This window comes from Nyctereutes procyonoides, unplaced genomic scaffold, assembly GCF_905146905.1.
Source record: "Nyctereutes procyonoides isolate TBG_1078 unplaced genomic scaffold, NYPRO_anot_genome, whole genome shotgun sequence".
Taxonomy (NCBI): domain Eukaryota; kingdom Metazoa; phylum Chordata; class Mammalia; order Carnivora; family Canidae; genus Nyctereutes; species Nyctereutes procyonoides.
Genome location: NW_026575047.1, coordinates 27190663 through 27210931, shown reverse-complemented (window position 1 = coordinate 27210931; position 20269 = coordinate 27190663). Strand labels below are relative to the sequence as shown.

General features: G+C 36.5%; 2 protein-coding genes across 5 annotated transcripts in view; one reads left to right on the top strand and one right to left on the bottom strand.

The window, feature by feature from the left end:
• The window catches only part of FBXL5 (F-box and leucine rich repeat protein 5), a 42437-nt gene extending 31772 nt beyond the window's left edge, over positions 1–10665 (top strand). For both annotated transcript variants that reach the window (XM_055326651.1, XM_055326650.1), the window contains exons 10-11: positions 3544–3692; positions 9855–10665. In XM_055326651.1, the coding sequence (XP_055182626.1) occupies positions 3544–3692; positions 9855–9931 (226 nt within the window). In that variant the 3' untranslated portion in view covers positions 9932–10665. The remainder of the gene's footprint in view (positions 1–3543; positions 3693–9854) is intronic.
• A 623-nt stretch (positions 10666–11288) lies between these two features.
• Positions 11289–20269, bottom strand: part of CC2D2A (coiled-coil and C2 domain containing 2A) — a 143294-nt gene continuing 134313 nt past the window's right edge. For all 3 annotated transcript variants that reach the window (XM_055326646.1, XM_055326647.1, XM_055326648.1), the window contains 4 exons: positions 19971–20093; positions 18184–18242; positions 16568–16745; positions 11289–14961 (listed from right to left, as the gene is read on the bottom strand). In XM_055326646.1, the coding sequence (XP_055182621.1) occupies positions 14773–14961; positions 16568–16745; positions 18184–18242; positions 19971–20093 (549 nt within the window). In that variant the 3' untranslated portion in view covers positions 11289–14772. The remainder of the gene's footprint in view (positions 14962–16567; positions 16746–18183; positions 18243–19970; positions 20094–20269) is intronic.

The following is a 20269-nucleotide window of genomic DNA, read 5'->3' as shown; positions in this document are numbered from 1 at the left end:
AATATTTTTCTATAACTTGTATAATTTCTGTAACACCATCTTATTGCATATATTGTCAATAAACTTTTTAATGTTTCTTTCCCTCGTTGAGGGCAGAACCTATATTTGTTCTGTATTTTACTGTTTAGGCATGTGCCTGACATACTTGGGCATTGATGACAAAAGATGAGAGTGATCTTCCTAGAATGCATTTCTTATTACTTATTATTACTTAAACTTTTTAGTGAGTTTTGTTGCACTTTGGTTAAGTCCAAATTTTTGGCCTTTGCTTACCTTTGTAGTTTATATCTTGTTATGTCCCTTAAATCTCTATAAATTTTTATTTGGTCACATCGTCACCCCTGCCACAGAAAGACAACAAACAGGTAAATGTCACACACACACACACACACACACACACACACACACACAGCCATCCTTTCTCTAGCCATACTCAATTACTCTCTTTCTCCAAGGCACCATAGGTCTCATCTTTAGACATTTGTATTTGCTCTGTCTGTAATATACATTATTGGCTAATGTCTGTTCGTTTCTATCACAGTTTAAATGTCCCTCCTTGGGATGCCAGAGTGGCTCAGCAGTTGGGTGTCTGCCTTTGGCTCAGGGCATTATCCCAGTTTGGGGATCAAGTCCCACATCAGGTTCCCTGTGGGGAGAGCTTGCTTCTCCCTCGGCCTATGTTTCTGCCTCTCTCTGTGTTTCTTATGAATAAATAAATAAAATCTTTTTAAAAAAAGAATAAATGTCCCTTTTTATAGGAAGCCTTTTTGGACTTTCCTCCCCCCCCCCCATCAGCACCGTTCTGTATAATCTTGCATATTTATTTTTGACTTTGATTTCCCATTAAGGTTAGTGAGGGCAGTGACTGCACAAGTGGTTTCTTCAAGTATACTTGTGATATGAAGTTTTCTATTCCATGCAGTCTGTCTTCTGTGTGCTGAAAATTCTTAAATTTTAAGAAATGGAGCAGTCTCTGCATTGAGATACCTTCTGAGATCTTTCAGACCACTTTTTTTTTTTTATATTTTATTAATTTAGGGGCCCGTGGGTGGCTCATTCATTTGAGCATCTTGATTTTGGCTCAGGTCATGATCTCAGAGTCATGAGATTGGACTCCACACTCAGCAGGCAGTCTCCTTGAGAGTCTCTCTTTCTGCCCCCCACCGACTCGTGCACTCTCTCTCAAAGTGAATAGATAAATCTTTTTAAAAAAAGATTATATGGATGTATGTATTTATTTATTTAGAGTGAGTGACTTGATGCTTGTGAGCAGGGGGAGGGGTAGGAAGAGGGAAAGAGAGAGAAGATCCTGAGATCATAATCTGAGCTGAAACCAAGAGTACACTCAACCGACTGAGCCGCCCAGATGCCCTGAAACCACTTTTTTTTTTTTTTTTTTTTTTTTTTTTTTTAAGTAGGCTCCATGCCCAAGGTATGGAGCCCAGCATGGGACTTGAACTCAACAACCCTAAGATCAAGACCTGAGCTGAGATCAGGAGTGGAAGGTTTCACTGATTGAGCCACCCAGGTGTCACCAGGCTTCTTTTAAAAAGCTGTTTTATTTCTTACTATGAGCTATTCAACTTCATAGAAAAAAAAGAATTAACTTTAAACATTGTATTGTCTTCCTTTGAAGACCACTGTCTTTAGCTGCTGTGGCCCAGTCAAGCCACTGAAGTTCTGAACTTTTACTGGTGTTAATTTGAAATTTGAAGGCATGGATCAAGGAAACTTATGATTTAAAAGAAAAATCAATTTAATTTTTTTTTAGTCAAAATATAAGGGGAGTATGCATTTAAATCTCTTGGGGCTTGGGTTTTGATAAGTTGTATTTATTTTTTTAAAGATTTATTTATTTATTAGAGTGAGTGTGTACATGTGAGAGTGGGGGAGGGGCAGAGGGCAAGGGAGATAGAGAATCCCAAGCAGACTTCCTACTAAGTGTGGAGGCTGACACGGGCTTGATCCCACAACCCTGAGATCATGACCTTAGTTGAAATCAAGAGTCAGACACTCAACTGACAGAGCCACTCAGGTGCCCTGATAAGTTGTTTTCAGTAGATAAATTTCATTTTTTAAGCATGCAGTTACAAAACTTTAAAATCTTCCCTCCTAGTCTTTACTAGTCAACAGTCCTTCACTGAATATATAAATATTTCCATAGTTTTAAAATATCTCAATAATTTATATATTTTTACTTACTAACTTTACTTCCTAATTTTCCTTTTTTTTTTTTTTCCTCCAAGATTTTATTTATTTGTGAGAGACACAGGCAGAGGGAGGAAAGGCAGGCTCCATACAGTGAGCCAATGTGGGACTCGATCCCAGGACCGCAGGATCATGCCCTGAGCTGAAGGCAGAGGCCCAACTGCTGAGCTACCCAGGCGTCCCTACTTCCTAATTTTTGTGTACCTGCACAATCATGTTAAATTTTTAAACAAAATTTATTGTATTGTTAGTCTCTTGGCATCCCTCTTAAGATAGGCTGTTCCAGTTTTCACATTTTTGCTGTAGTATTATTGCTTTAAATATTGTACAGAAAACTGATATTCCCAATTTTATTGTTGATATTTTCAGCTCTGCCTTTGTCATTTTAGCTAACTTCTCATTATAATCTATTTATATTAATGTTTTTATTCTTCTAGGATATGCCATTAGGTTTTCATTTTTACCAACATGTAATTCACTACCATTAAATTCATCCTTTCGAAGTATACAGATCAGTGGTTTTAGTAGATTTACAAGGTTGGCTGGCATCATCCACTAATTCAGAAACATTTTCATCATACCATAAGGAAACCCTCTGCTCTTTAGCGGTTAGTCCTCATTCCTCTTTGCCCCAGGCCCTGGCAACTGCCAGTCTTTCTGTCTCTATACCTATTCTGTTTTGGATATTTTATATAAATAGAGTCATGCAATATGTAGCCTTTTGTGTCTGGCCTTTTTCACTTAGTGAAAATGCTTTCAAGTTCCTCCATGTGGAAACATGTATCAGTAACTTTATGGCTATATAATGTTTATCCATTCATTTTAATCAATTGAAATTTGAATTGTTTCCACTTTTTTGACTATTATGAATGCTGTTCCTATGAACATTTGTTTGCAAGTTATCATGTGAACATATGTCTCAGTTCTCTTGGGTGTATACCCGGAGAGGAAGTTTTGGGTCATATGCTAACTCTCTAACTCTGAGGAACTGCCAAAACTCGTCAGGAATTTTCTTGATGATTTTCACTTAGACAACCTGTAGGAAAATGAAGATTACAGTTCCAAAAGTTTCAGAACTTCTAAGAGTTGCTGTAATGTTCTTATGAAGAGAAATTTCATTGTTTATGGAATGTCATTAGGAAAAATACAGGAAGTTTTCCTTAGTTAATTGTATTGCTGCCTTAGGATGAGGTTTGCTGACCATGTTTTATAGAAATTCTTGAATTTCCTCATTACCAAATTGAAAGATTTATGAATAGTGGTCCAGTAGGCCATAGGAAAACATAAATTTTCATAGATTAATACATTCTCATTGTTGGATTGCTTTTCTTACAGGGTTTTGACTCTGGGAGGAGGGCTGCCTTATTTGGAGCACCTTAATCTCTCCGGTTGTCTTACTGTAACTGGTGCAGGCCTGCAGGATTTGGTTTCGGCATGTCCTTCTCTAAATGATGAATACTTTTACTACTGTGACAACATTAACGGTAATGTCTCTTAATGAGATAATTTTGAAGGAATGGATTCAAAAATTTTTGGCAGTTCTGATGATTCTTAGGGTTTCTGTTTAATTTTCTAGATTTCTGATTACCAAATCGTTTTGCTTTCAGAGGTATTTCTTTACACTTGATAAAATTTAAAAATCACGTTTTCATTAATTAGCTTCTATGAAGGTAAGTTTTTCTTGCAGATAGGTATTTCAAATATATATTCTGCCAGATTTTTGGGATATATCATAATAAATCCTAAAATGGCAAGTTGTAGAAATACTAAATTTTTATAAAATTTTGGGAAATTATTTTAGAGAGATATATAGCACTCAGCAACTTAGAGGTATTGTTGTTCTAGATATACCAGTTTCTTAGGGATATGATGACTCAGTTTTTTTGTAGCAAACTTTGAAAAAATGTAATTGAGAAGAGAAGACTTTGGTAATGCGAACTTGTTGGGGATCCTGGGTGTGGTTTCAAATCAATCTCATGGAAGATTGAGGTGGTGTGTGTGTGTGTGTGTGTGTGTGTGTGTGTGTGTGTGTGTGTGTGTGTGGTATTGGGGAAGAAGCTGAGATGCTTTAGACAGGACTAAAATTCCTACAGTATTTTGGAGATTGATTCCTGAACATGTTATAACAATCATCAGGTAAATATTTTTTGAATTGTTTTATTTCTTAAACTTACCCCTACCCAGTAGTGGGCATGCTGCATGTTTTTTCAAGGTATATACAGTGCCCTTTTGGGATTTTGATAGTAATAGAAACTGAAGTTTCTAGAAACATAAAAAGCTGCTCCTCAGTTATTAGTAAGCAAATCAACCCCCTGTATTATAATTGGAAAAACATTTACATCGTTCAGATTCTCTTATGTATCTGTCTTTTTACACCGTATACTGTTTTCTTTGAAAGCCTGAGTCATCTTAAGATGACAAGATCACCTGAGTTTCTCTCAGGGAAAACAATTGACAGGAATCAGGAAGACTAGAGGAATGGTCTCTTTAATGACACATTTGTAGGCAGAGAAGTTAGCAAATTCCTATTTCTGGAGATTAGGTTTTCCTTAAATACATATAAAGTGACAGGAGATTGCAGCCCTTTTATTTCTGTCATCACATAGGTGATTCAGGAGATGACCTCCCTTGTTCTGGAAGTAGCACACTAAATAGGAGCATCTCTTTACTCTCTCTGGCTTTCAGTGTATTATGATCCAGGAATGATGAAGATGAGCATAATTTTAGTTGCAACCTGCTAAGCGTACAAAAATAAAGTTTGCTTCCATGAGCCATTTGCTGCTTTTGTAGATACAGTGCATTTGGGTGGGAGGTTTTTTTTTTTTTAATGTACAGTCATGTCATTGTAGGACAGTATTATACTTCTTAAGGCTTATAGGACATATTATGAAAAGTAACTGGTAAGCAGTTATTTTTATAAGAAAAACCTCTTATTTGTATGTTGCACTTGAATGATCTGTAATTGATTTCAGCAGAGGTTATGCTTGTGGGAATAAATGTCGTGACCAAATTTATTAGATTCTCTTTTGGGTATATAGATGTTACAGGATGGGAGAGATTGGATTTCAGTTCATTTTTATGATCTACTTGTTTTGCTTGTGTAATTTTGAAAACTTCTTGAAATAATTTAGGTGATGGGATAAGTTAAATACTTAAAACCTTTTGCATTTTGTTAGGATATTAGAATTCATTTCATCTTAACTGGTTTGGAATATATAAATATTAAAGTGTTCCAAAGGAGCTGCTACATTCCTTTTGTTGAATGCCATTTTTTTTTTGATGAGTGATAATTTTCAAAAAATGGATTTTAATGAAGATATCTGACTTTGAAAGATTTGAAAGAAAATTGGCAGTGCTTGTATAACTCAATATTAAGTCTCCTTTACAGCTTTTTAAAACATGATTTTGGGGAAATGGAAATCCTTTAAAGTTTAGGCGACTTGTCATATTAACTTGTGTTCTAGAGTTCCAGCCATTTGCTCTTAAAGCAATACTCTGATAGAGTTTTTTCCTTAAAAGGACATATGGACAACCTAAGAAGTATTAGAATAAAGTGGCATTGTATCCAGTTTTCAAGATGAATCAATTGATCCCAGTATCTTTTACTACAGCTCCATTTGTATAATAAATATTTAATGACTGCTTAAGGGGCCCCCTTCTTCTTCTTCTTTTTATTTTTTTTCTGAAAGTAGTTAAAATGTTTTATACATAGTCTTAGAATAATAGGGAGCATATTTAGGGACAAACTATATTTTAAATATTTGAGTCATACTTAACTAAAAATATATTTGTCAAAAAAAGCTTAGTATACTTAGCTCCTAGATTTCTAACTAAAAGAAGTAAATACTGGTAAACAATATTCATTAAGTAAAAAATGAATGATAGGTAAGTAAAGCAGAATGACCTGTTTCCTAAGTGCTAGCAGAGATTTTAGAGGAGAGGAGTTAGTATCAGATATTCAAATAATATCTACTGTGAGCAAGATACTGTACTAAGCACTGATTAAAAAATGCCAGTTTTATTCTTTATGATTCCTCATTACATTTAAATTTGTTATTTGATTGATAAAGTTAAGATTTAAAAATGGAAAGTCTTCTTTGCCATAAGATTGAAAACTTCTTTGTCATTTAAGAAGTGTTAAATGGAGTCACACAGTTTTGGAGCTCTGAAGAACACTTGAACAATGATAGCAAATAAACTTTTTGTACTGATTTGCATTTCAATGTCTGTATAATTTATGAATTAAGATAGATTAGTTCATAGTTCTGGAGGTGACACAGTCTCAGATGATTTGCTCTCTTATGTTTCTAATTTAAGTTAAAGAGGAATTAAAGGTAAGTGAAGGTAAGTGCAGATATACAGCATAAATAATATACTTAAAATTCAGGAAAAACAAATCAATAATAAAAATTTGGGAAAATAACTTATAGTTAACATTATAACTCTTTTTATGTAATATTTAAAAAATGCTTTCTTACAAATTTATTTTTACCGTGCCTTTAAACATTTAATGATTATGCTAATTTTATTTTCCTATTTTCTTTCTTATTCTTTAATGTAATTTAGCCCTCAAGTATTAGAACCACTTGAATTTTCTATTCTCTGAGGTAGACATTTGCAGGTGATGAGTCAGATACTGAAAGGGAATGGCCTTTTGAGTTGTCAGTGTCTGGAAGCGCAGCTGTGTGCTGGAGATCCTGGGCAGATAACCTATGAGAGAGTGTAGCCCTGTTCCTGTCCAATGCCTCCTCCCTTTCTGTTGTCCACTGACTCCCTGTTCTCAGCAGTCCTTCTGTGACACCGAAGTCTCACTGTTAACATTGCTTACAATTTTTGTGCTTTGGAAATTGCTGTTCTCTACAATATGAGACTAACCTACATTAAAAACAGTGGTTGTCTTCACTTTTGCTTTGTCCTTTAATAGAGTAAAATCTCCCTCACTGTTTCTGACTCTTAGGATCAGACGCACCTGGTCTGTAATCAACCTTCAGGTGGAATTGTAGTTTTGAGATAGTAGCATAGTTACTGTTTAAATCCTCATAGACTTCTCTAGATAGATCCTACTGTCAGATTTGAAAACACTGATGTATTAATTCCCTCTCTTCACTCTATACTTAAAAACTCAGATATTCTTGTGCATATCTGAAGAGGGGTCATATTTTATATCATTGTGAGGAATTTGTTTTGTGATATTAATAAGATGTTGATAGATGAGCAGGATTGGGTTACTTTCAACCTAATATGGGACACCTGATTTTATTCCTACATTTTTGTTTTCCTGTTACCCCTATTACCATCCTTTAGACTTTGAGACCAAGTGGCCAGGGTGGCTCTGAGGTTGCTGAGCCTATCTTTTGGGGAGGATGGTGACTAGCTGTGTGAATATTTAGAAAGATAGGAATCTCTAGAATAGCTTCCTTGGTCCTGTTGGCTCCTTTGAGGCTCCCTTGTATTTCCTGCCTTAAAACTAGTAGCATACTTCACTTGAATTGCTTTCAGCCATCGCTTAGGATTTTTCCCAGGTCATAGTTGAATTCAGTGTAAAGGTTTCTTCCTTATCTCTCTGTCATTTTAAAAAATAGGAATATAGAAATTTTAAAGTATTTTAGGGAGTTTTAGTTAGAAAATTGTCTAAAAATCTCCATGTCTCTTTCCTCTTCTCCCTTTTTAAAAATTTGGAGTAGAATTCCATACTGAGAAATACATTTTTGTCAAATCCACCAGTTCAAGCATTTCATCCAGGGACTGTCAGGCAGGGTATTTGGTCTTGAAGAAGGACACTAGGTGATTGTCAGAGCAGGAACCAGTTTAAGCAGTGCAGAAAGGCAAGCTAAGAAGAGTTGGCATGGAGGGTTGAGTAGTGTGTAGGGAAAAAGCTGAAAATATGCTTAGAAAGGAAAACCTGGTCCAAAGGTTGACAGTGGGGGAGTAGTTTCAAACTACAGGGTTCCTTATGAGGACATTTCTAATAAATATGATATGTACTAGGACATTCTACTTTGATTTTGGTTAAGATGACTAACCTTGAGTTTTATTTTAAGGAAACCTAATGACAAATACTACTTTGTGAATTTTAAATATTTGACACATTCAGTTTTCATTTTAAAAATAGATTTTAATTTTGATTAAATAAAAATGGGCTTGTGGTAATTTGGCTTTATATTTGAAATTTTAAGCTTTTTGTTATGGAAAATTTTAAACATATAAACATAGAATTTAATGAAGCCTCATGTAATATTTGGTTTGGCAGTTATAAAAAGTGTGGCCAGTTTTCTTCCATTGCCCACTCCCATACCTGCTCCCCATATCCCAGGCATCACATCTATTTTAAAATTAAACATACATTTTTGAAATTAAATGAAGTCCTAACCTATTGCAGTCCTACATATGCTTGTAAAGTTCATTAGTTTCTTTTTTTACTTAAAGATATATTATCATTTCTTTATTGAAATACATGAACATTATATTTCAATGATTATATACCCTAAGAAGCCTGCCCTTAGTATTTTGTGTGTGCCACTTCAGGAATACAGGGAACAATTCTGAGAAATAAGTGTTTTGTGCATTTCATTGCAAATAGCCATTTCGTTAGGATGGTATTAACACAGATGCCTTCTTTTCCAGTGGACTGCTACTTTAAAAAACAAAGCTCATTTAAAATAGCTTCTGAGTTAAACTCTGATTTTTCAGTTATAATCCATTTGACATAGCCTATAAAATTATACTTCATGTACTTTTTGTATGATTCATACATATCACAAATGCAAGGATTTTGTTTCTAATTGATGAGTAGAAAAGGAATCAGCTGCTCTTAATTTGTTCATGGTGCATACATACTGAAAGGCTTTGGTATGGTTAAAACATCCTTTTGCACATTTGCCTGCCTTTATGAAAACTGTGATTCATTCAGAGAACTTAACATTTGCTTATGTGCAATATCTCTTCTTTGATATTTCCTAATTCTCAGCTGTGTTCCCTAATGGATCTTTTATCTAGTGTCTGGGCAGCATAATGTGAATGGGATAAAATGTCAGTTATTCCATAGAGTTGCATTCTTCTTTAATTATTGAATCACAATTTTTATTATGTCTTAGGTTTGTTTATTTAGCTAATCATTCATTATATACTTAATGCTAGAAGATAATTTCACTTAACCCTAGCCATTTATTTCAGCTGCAGATGTTATAAATAAAAATATGGAAAACATAATTCACTCTATGTCTTTATAATTTTTTTCAAGTTTTGACTGTAATATTTTTGTAATTGCTCTCAATACTGGATTCTTTAGCTGATCTATGGAGGGCCCAGCTGTTTTTGTCTAAAGTATATTTTTAGTAAAGATGTTTGGAGTATAAGAAATCTGTTAAGTAAGCCTGGCAGTCTTGTTTCTGTGAGTTATCTTTTTGTCTTAGGTTTTTGTTTTGTAAGATTGTTGCCAAAAAATCGTTTCTTTCTCTTCTTTCATTTAGCTTTTGGACCAGTAGAGCTGCTGTTGGCTATTTTTGTGTCTAATTTTTATACACTCATTGGGACATTTTACTTCTGTGTTACAAATGTATTGCTAGTAAAAAAAAGTCAAATGTCTTAGCTCTTTCATGTGATCTCTAAGAAATTTCCTCCTTTCACACTTTTCTGTTTTTATACAGGTCCTCATGCTGATACCGCCAGCGGATGCCAGAATTTGCAGTGTGGTTTTCGAGCCTGCTGCCGCTCTGGCGAATGACCCTTGACTCCTGACCTTTGTCTACTTCATTTAGCTGAGCAGGCTTCCTTTCATGCACTTTACTTATAGCACATTTCTTGTGTTAACCATCCTTTTTTGAGTGTGACTTGTTTTGGCCCCATTTCTTACAGTCTCAGAAATCTTAATTTACCAGTCAATTGTACAGTGTTGTTTCTCTTGCAAATCATATTTTTGTTTTAGAAAGGGATTAGATCTTTTAATGAGGGTGAGAACAGTTTTATCAGTTTTCTTTTAAATGGAATGCTTTGAAAAGAATGTCACTAATGCCATGCCATTTAAAGTATTTTTTAGATTGAGTTTTAAAGTCAATGGGGATTATTGGTTCTCTTTATATATAAACACTGTACCAAGCTTTGCAGATCTTTTCAAACATACATTTTTGAAGTTTTATTTTCAGAGATTGCACATTTGAAAACCAGTCTTTTTTCCATAATGTTTCCTTTATTTGAACAATTCTCAGAGGGCCAATTCAAACATACCCACATATAAGGTTCTTTAAGAAAATAGAATAAATTGGCTTCTTGGTGTTAGCTCAGTGAGCTGGCAAAGTACCAATGTATTTGTATTTGCTTTCTTCAAATACTCTTCTTCAAATACTCTTGGTTCCTGCCACTGTCCCTAAATTGTCAAATTTGGGAGGGATTTTTAAAAATTCCACAATCATTTGAAGAAATGTATCAATAAAACCTACTTTGAGGACTTTACCAAATAAATTTTTTGGTGTTTTGATTTCATTAGAAACCTCAATTCAGGATTATATTAGTGTAAAATAGGACTAAATATTTTCTTTTGAGCTCCCATGAAATCATGATACTGGCAGTTTTAGATACCTAATTTTGTTGAGTTGAATTGCCTTTTTTGAAATTAATTATGCAATAGTCAGAGTTTGAATGTGTATGCCTTTCTTCATTGCTGTGTGAAAAGACAGTGGGAGTGGGGACGTATCATTCAGAAAGGCACATATTGAGTCAGTTTTACATAATGCTATATATAATTTTATGTCCTGAAAAAAAGAGTCAGCAGTATGCCATCTACTTTTGGAAATGCATGCAAGGCTGTGGAAGACGAGTTAATCTTGCAGTCTTGTTACTTGTGGTCCCAGGTATTCTTTTGTTTGTTTCATTGAGGGATAGGAAGAGTAGGAAAGGTACATATGATAGACAAGTTTCAGTTCAGGCAGAAGACTTTGTTTTAGACAGAGCTGTCTAAAGATGAACAAAGAGGGGCAGCCTGGGTGGCTCTGCAGTTTAGTGCCGCCTTCAGCCCGGGGCCTGATCCTGGAGACCCAGGATCGAGTCTCACGTCGGGCTTCCTGCATGGAGCCTGCTTCTTCCTCTGCCTGTGTCTCTGCCTCTCTCTCTGTTCTCTCATAAATTAAAAAAAAATAATAATAAAGGTGAAAAAATAATCATCTGATGAGAATATGAACAAGGAGACTCCATCCCGTTTTAAGTCTCAACTAATATTTTAATTAAACACTCCAGGGGAGATGGAGTTGGGTGGAGGCTGCTCTCGGATGGCCCTCCTGAAGTTGTACCTCCTGTCATAATTGACACTTGGAAAATGTTTCTTGTGTGTGGGACAAGGCAGCTGTGTGAGCAGACTATCTTACCTTCAGAGCTTGTACCTCTTAGGTGTAAATAGTCTTGCCTTTTGTGGGACTGTGGCACCTAGCCTTCTCCTTCAAAAGTCTGGCCTAAGCACAAAGTAAGAAATAATTTTTTCTTTTTCCCTTTTTTTTTTTTTTAAAGATTTTATTTATTCACGAGAGACACAGAGAGAGAGAGGCAGAGACATAGGCGGAGGGAGAAGCAGGCTCCATGCAGGGAACCTGATGTGAAGGAATGATTTCTTGATTTCCTTACAGAACTTGAAAGGAAATACAAGCTTAGGGAGCGCTTACAGTCTGAAGTTTCATTTTGTAAGGTTGATTGTCCTGTAGTTACTGTGTTTGTTTCCTTAAGTGTTCAATAAAGTGTATTTGAAAAATTCATATCAGGGACTATTTCAAGAAAACAAGCTACAAGGATTTTTCTGAGTGAGTCCAACCATCCCCATGCTTTATCTTATCTGTATTTACATGAATTGTAAGTAAAATTACTCATCTATACTCCTGGCCCTGAGTTATCAGGTGAGGGAGGACTCAAGTTTATCCTCCCTGTAGTCACAAAACACTATAATATATTGGGGCGAGAAATTCTTATAATGACTCAGTAGTGTTTCAGGAGTTGACTTAAATGTTACTCTTTTAAATTAATTAATTTGAGCAGCTAATTTCCTCAGGGGTACCAGGTGATTGAGGTGTCTCCTTTTTGCTTTGTCCTATGCTACTTGATATTAGCAAACCATTAAATAAGACCTGGCAGTCTTGGACTACACTGACTGCACATCATCATGTGGAGACTCACTACTCTCTACTCTTCCTCTCCTTCTAGTTGCATGGGGAGACAGACGACATAATTTATACTTAATTTTGATACACTAACTTCAGGGTATAGTTAGTCTTTGATGAAACACTACAAATACTTGGTTTATTTTATTTATTTTTAAAGATTTTATTTATTCATGAGAGAGAGAGAGAGAGAAAGGTAGAGACACAGGCAGAGGGAGAAGGAGGCTCCATGAAGAGAACCTGATGTGGAACTTGATCTCAGGACTCCAGGATCACGCCCTGGACCAAAGGGAGGCACTAAACCGCTGAGCCACCCAGGAACTCCCCAAATACTTTGTTTAAATTTGTCGTGGGATTTGTGATTGATTTAGTGAGTTATTGGAATTATTCATTCTTAGAATAAAACACAAGTTACGTGAACTGCCTTGGGGTGCCTGACAGACATCAGGTGCTCAGTGCTGGGCAGTGTTCTAAGTACCTTATACTTACATATACTGACTTTATTAAACTGTGAGAGGAAGGAAGGAGTGTGATCATTTTGATTCTGTATATGGGGAAAATAAATAGCAGAAAGGTTAAGTAACTTGTCCATGCATGGTACTCTGTAATGACGAGGTATTGCCTGGTAATGACTCTTACAGGTCAGTCCTTGAGCTCTCTCTCTTGAAGAGTCCCTAATTGAGGTATCAGAGGCATGCCAACCCCTAATTATAATTTAATCTGATAGAGGATGGCTTAAGGGAATAAAGTAAAAGGTGAAAGTTTTTGCCTAATTTGGTCCCTCTGGCTTTATGGGTTTTTTTTGTTTGTTTTTTTAAGTGAGATCGTATTCCAGCTATGTTCTCAGCTGGAGTCAGTTTATCCCTAGAGGACAATAGACAATGTATGGAAACATTTTTGGTCATCACAGTTTGGCAGAGGGAAAGGATGCAAATGACATGTAGTGGGTAGAGGTCAAGGATGCTGCTAAACATCCTCTAATGAACAGGTCAGGTCAGCCCTCCATAGCAAAAAATTACTTGGCCCAGAATGTCAGTAGTGCCTCTGTTAAGAAACCCTGCTTTATGTATTTCTATTTTGTGTACATTTTTCCATGTCAGCACATAGATTTAATACCTTTTAGTGACTTAGTGTGGTAGTACCTGTGTTTGTCTTAATCTGTTTGGGCTGCTATAACAGAATACTATACACTGGGTAGCTTAAACAACAAACATTGACTTCTGTTATATCTGGATGCTGAGAAGTCAGGGGTAAGGTGCTGGCAGATCTGGTTTCTGGTGAGGGCTTGCTTTCTGATTTGCAGAGGGCCGTCTTCTCATTGTATCCACACATGGCCTGAAGAAAGTAAGCAAGCTCTCTACTGTATTTTTACAGTAGCATTCATCCCAACACCAGGCCTCCACTCTCATACCGAATTGCCTCCCAAAGGACCCATCTCCAAATACCATTACATAAGGGATTTGGGTTTCAAGGTAGGAATTTTGTGGGAGACACAAACATTTAGTCCATAGCAATGTCTTAGTTTTTTAAATGACTTTCCTTTGGGGGATGTTTAAACATACCCCCCTCCCAATACTATATTGTTTCAATAGGATTGTGTGAGATATATATGGGCACATTTGTGTACATGTGCATGTTTGTTCAGTATTTCTAAAGGATAAGGTCTTACGAGATGTTTGGTGTTAATTCTATAATGCAAAATTGTTCCTGCTTCCCCCAGAGAAGTTGTGTTATTTTGCTGGGTCTTAAAAGTATGATGGGTATTCTGTTGGACAGGCAAAGAAGGAGGGCATTCCAAGTAGAAGGTAAGTACAAAGGCATAGATGTGGGGTGCCCACGTTTTTTTTTTTTTTATTTTTTTTATGACACAATCAGTCATAACTTGATAAATCTTTTATTTTCACCTTTACATTTCCGTCCCAGGCTGCCTGATGTCTCTGTCCCCACCCAACTCTGGAGGCAGCCTGACCCTATCTTGTGCTTTTTATTGGGGGAATGGGAAGGGGGGGCCAGTGGTAGGCACTGTACCTTTATAGAGCTTGTAAACCTGCACCAGAATAGGGGCCAACCCCTCATCCCACCAGCTGGGTCTGGCCAGGAGATGGGCTCTGGGCAGCTCCTAGCCTCCCTGGAGACCCAGAGCCTATGGACAAGAGCAGCCATCCCCACCCCCTCCACTCAGGACTTGGAGGGGGATGGGAAGCGTATAAAGACCCCCAGAGGTACCTGTGAGGGGGAACTCTGGGAAGCCTCAATGGAATGTGGGGTCAGAGTGGCAAGAGACAAGACAGACTACTAAATATAAACTTATTTTGAAAATGATAGTTTTATTTCATTATTTACAAATAATTTATGTGATCAGGATCACTTAAAAATATCCTCATACCTTACAGTTTTTACATGATAAAAAAAGTATACAATGAAAAAATTACCTGTTGCGTATAAGGGAGGCAACATAAATCCAGACAGACAAAACATTTTTGGGGTATGGGTGGATATATACAGCTAAAGCAAATTCAACATTAGGAACATCAATATTATGTACTCCGGTGCTATACACTGCTTCAATTAAAGGCTTCAGTTCAGAATAGGGCATGTGAAGGGGAAATCCAGAGAACTGAAGGAAAAAAACAAAACAAAAAAAACAAGACTTGTAGTCATTAGTGAAGCTTGAAGATTTCATTGTATTTTTTTCCTTACATGCAATTCTTAATATTCTTGTCTTTCTTCTGCACCTTGAAATCATTTATTTAGTTCTGCTTTCCTATTCAGCTATGTAGTAGCAATACAGAAAATGGAGGGAGGCCAAATGTCTTTTTTGTTCAATTGCTAGTGTATTGACTTGGTGTATAAGACAGCTGTTAACACCCAGCCGCCCTCCACTGTTCCCTTCCCCCTCTGCCTGATAGTCTTTAGTTTGCATAGTAACTCACGTGATTTCAGGGATCTGGATTAATGCTAATCAACACATTCTATCCCATGGCCACAGTGACTGATCTATGGGCTTGTGATAAAAGTAGGTCCCAGGAAACCTGCTAGGAATGATGGCACACAGATGTGCTCTCCTGCTTTGGACAACATGTGTGCAGATGGGAGTCCTGCCTGGAGCTGTTCCAGCCATTTTATTCCATGAAAATGAGCCTGAGGACGGTGCCATCACATGGAGGAGGGCAAGTTGGGAAGACTTACAGAATAGTGGTACAGCTCTGATAGCTACTTACCTCTAATTTTTACTGAAATAAGCCAATAAATTCTTGTCATTGCTCAAGGCTGTTCGAATACATTTTTTGTTACTTGATGACATCCTAGCTGAAAAACTCATTTTTTTTTTTTTAAGATTTATTCATTTGTTTTAAAGACAGCAAGTGGGGAGGGGCAGAAGGAGAGAAACCCCTAGCAGACTATGCACTGAATGCAGAGCAAGGCAGGGCTTCATCCCAGGACCCTAAGATTAAGACCTGAGCTGAAACCAAGAATTAGACTCAGCCAACTGAGCCACACAGGCACCCTTGAAAACCTAGTTTAGTCACTGAATAGAATTAAATGTCCAGGGACACCTGGGTGGCTCAGTGGTTGAGCGTTTGGCCTTTGGCTCAAGCCGTGATCCCAGTCTCTCTGCAGGGAGCCTGGTTCTCCCTCTGCCTATGTCTCGGTCTCTCTGTATCTCTCATGAATAAGTAAATGAAATCTTTTAAAAAAAATTAAATGTCCAACTTGACGTAACACTGTTTAGCCAACAAAGTTTACTGTTTTGAGACTTTATTCTAGGTTTTATTATCTAGCTATATGATGTGAACACAGCACTACCGACAGGCAGTGGAGAGAACATACCTAATGAGAGTTTTTCTTAGCTTTGAGAAGCAGTTATTATAAATCATATCCTTAAAACTGACCAAGAATGGTTGGTTTCACCTTTATGTACAGTTGACTCTAATATGATCTAGCCAGATGTTTTAATTGTATTTAATACTCTTGCAATGCATTTTATTAAAGATTTTTTTGTTGCCTAGTCTTATAGCATTTTCAGTTTATGGAGGCATTTTGCTGTTTAATAATAGCTTAATCACTGAGATTTGAACTTTTAATTACATCTTTTACTCTATGCTGCTTCATCTATGTATTTGGGCAGCCAAGTAGGTATTTTGATTCTAAACGTGCATTACCAGGCAATTTCCAATTTGAAATGAAATCCACAGGTTCAGTTTAGAGCCATTTGTACTTACCCGGTAGTCTCCCAGCTGTTTGAGCAGCTCTGCTCTATGGTCATCTTCTACATCTTCTCCTCGACTTCTTTCTAACACAGGTAAGAAGTGTCGAAGCGCGGAGGTACAGTACCTGTTCCATCTAGTCAGATGGCGTGGCCTCCAGTCCATGATTTTTTCTTTCAGTATTTTTTCAATCCTGTTTATAAAAAAAAACTCTATTTTTTGCTGGTTTGACTTTTCTCTATGCAGTGGGGATTCGGGTGGAGTTGTCATTCACTACACATAGTTTATGTTGAAAGCCTTAAATATTTGTAGGGCTTTTATTGCTGCATATTGATTCTTAATCCTGTGCTGTGACTTCTGTTTATGAGGATTCTTTTTCTGAATTTCCTTGAGACTGTTCTTAGAATATCCATCATCACTAAGCTTTATGTCCCATAGATCCAGTACCTATCATTAGGTACAAAGCAGGATATCAAAAATTAAGTGGCAAACACAGAATAAAGGAAAATAGCTAGCATTTGTTGAGCCTTTATTTACCAGGTACTGTGTAAAATCCTTTCTGTTCATTTTTATTTAATCTTAACTGTGACTCCCGAGGGGATCTTGTCCCAATTTTACTTATGTGGGGACAGCTTGAGGTAGAATAAGTGACTTAACAATGGCAGGGGATGTGAGGTTTGAGTTGAAACCCTGCCAATTCTAAGGCCTCTTCTGCATCCCTAACCAAATGCACAGATTTAGAGATCCATCCAGCTCCTCACTGCTTAATAGCTGCAGGATCTCCTTCTCATTTGGCACATGACACGTTTGTCCTGGGTTTCAAGACAGTCTGAGCAAGAGTATGATTGAATTGCCGTGCACTTCATCAATGTTGAGTAGATAAATAATGTGGGTCTAAGTAATAGTATCCTGAAACTATCTGAAGAAACAAAGACTTTTTTGAGAATTAGTAGTTCTAGGTCTGTACCTCTAGTAGGGCTTTATTTAAAGTTTGAAATTGAGAATAATTTGGAGTTTTCTAGTAATAGAAAGGGTCACATTTATCCTTGAGTATTTGACATGCTGCTCTTTACACAGCTTGATATAGTAGAAAGGGCAGACTTTAAAATCAGATCTGACTCGGCTCAGAAGCCCCCTCTAACACTTAACAAGTAAATTGACCTCTTTGAACCTTGGTTTCCACATTTGCAAAACTGGAAAAGTAAAGTTTTGTTTTACATGATTATAAGGATCATGGGAACTCTTCCCAGCCTTCTCCTTGTGTTAGGTTTATAAACTAGCTGAAGTTCAGTAAGCCACTAATTGGACAAAAGAGGCATATTAAGCTGAGGATTATGGTAAGTCTGAATAAGGCCTATAATAACATGATGCTGAGCTCTAACCTGAGGTGAAGTTTTGGGAGAACTACCTATCATTGCTGAAGGTCACTTCTGTTTGTTCCACACTGTACTGATGCAAAGGTCTCCCTTTGAGCTGCAGGATTTAGAGATCAGATCTGTATTTGGTATCTTTCTATAAACATGAATTAAAGTTTTAATTGCTCAAATTATTAATCCAGGCCAAGAACTGTTCAGTTTTGGTATTACACTTCTAGTGACAGATTGCATGTGGATTTAAGGGTATCATATGACCTGTCTTGTAGCTCAGCTGCAGCCGCTTTGTCTATGCGCTGGTAAATTAGTTCTTCTGGCTATGAAAGAGAAAATAGTTAAGAAATGTTAAGAATCACACTTAATTTGAGTAACTTTCTAATTCTTTTCTAAATCTTTTTAAAAATTGTGAAATCTCAGACATTCATTCAGATACAGACCATAGTATAATGGATACCAGTGTACCCATGAGCCACCTTAAGTACAATATCACAAAGAAATTAAAGTGCTGTGTAATTTCCTACCTCTCTCACCATAGAAGTAGCTACGACTTGAATTTATTTTTTAGCACTTTTATTCAACATATATCTATGATGTGCCAGGCATTTTTTATAGGTGATAGAGATGTGGCCATGAATAAAATCACTGCCTCCTGATGTGTACATCATAGTTGGTGGAGATTAGCAAGTTAATAAAATGTATTTATGATTTTATTACATATCTATGTATCCCCAAACAATGTATTATTTTGGTATGGGTGTTTTGTAAACTTTATGTCTTTCTTTTTCTTTTCTTTTCTTTTCTTTTTTTTTAAGATTCTATTTATTCATGAGAGACAAAGAGAGAGGCAGAGACAGGCAGAGGGAGAAGCAGACTCCATGCAGGGAGTGTGATGCAGGACTCAATCCCAGGACCCGGGATCCCGACTGAGCCAAAGGCAGATGCTCACTGAGCCACCCAGGCACCCCCCTCCCCCCCCTCGCCTTTTTTTCCAAGTATAGTTGACACACAATGTTACATTGATTTCAGGTGTACAATGTAGTGATTTGACAAGTCGGTTTATGTAATTTTATCCTGTGAATATGCAGATTGCCTTTCTCCCTTAATAGAGATAATAACATCCACATTTTTAGAGTGCTAAGATTTATTAATGTTTCACTTGTGTAGCTACTATAAAATATTCCAGTATGTACTCTACATAATTTGTCCCTTCTGTAATTCCAGTTCTTAGGCTGTTATAAACAATGTTTCTATGAAAAATCTTATATATGTCACCTTGACACATGGAAGAATTTCTCTAGGGCACTGTTTTTTTTTTTTTTTTTTTTAAACCTCTTTTTGGAAAGGTCTGGATCACAGTAAAAAGTATACCTCATATTATACACTTACTGTACACATACACAGATACATATATATCTAACAAATTTAATAGAACCCTTACTAAACAATTTTCACACTTATTAAAATCTTAACACTGGTCAGGACCTTCTAAATTAATTTTATGAGCCTCTACTGGATCATGCCCTGCAGTTTGATTTCATGTTTTAATAGTCATGAAATTTAGTCATTTAGTGAATTGAGACTAGCATTTAAGAATATATTCTAATATACTTTTTAAGTCATGAGGTTCATTTTTTTCCCCCACACATATATATACTGGTTCATGATATGGTGGTAATTTCTTACTGTGAGTTGGGCTCAACTAAGTTTGAGAAATATTATTTTTGACTGAATATCTAGTAGAATTCAGGGTAAAAAGCATGTCTGGCTATCCAGTATAATGATTTCAAATTATATATATATATATATATATATATATATATATATATATATATATATATATATAATTTAAGAGAGGGAGAGAGGGGCAGAGGGAGAGGGAAGAGAGAGAATCGTAAGCAGGCTCCTTACCCAGCGAGGCAGCCTACCTGGGGCTCCATCTCACAACCCTGAGATCATGACCTGAGCCAAAATCAAGATTTGGCCACTTAATTGACTGAGCCACTTAGGCACCCCTTTGTCTATATGTTAATAAAAGAATTATATACCTGAATACTGGAAAGGCCAGGATATGGAAGGCTTCTTGAAAAGAAAGATTTCCATAGCTTGGGTTTGGTGACATCAAAATTTATCCGTAGTGGGGAGTCGTATCGTTGAGTATTAAACCAAATCTAAAAAAGACAAGACGACATTAGCATATATGGCAGCAGATGTTTGTGTGTTTGTGTGTGTGTGTGTGTGTGCACGCGCATGCGTGCATGTATGTATAGAGGAAGCAGAAAGCAAGAGGATACACAGGTGGTTTTTTTTTTCACATTTTAATTTGTAAAACCTGCATTTTATAATC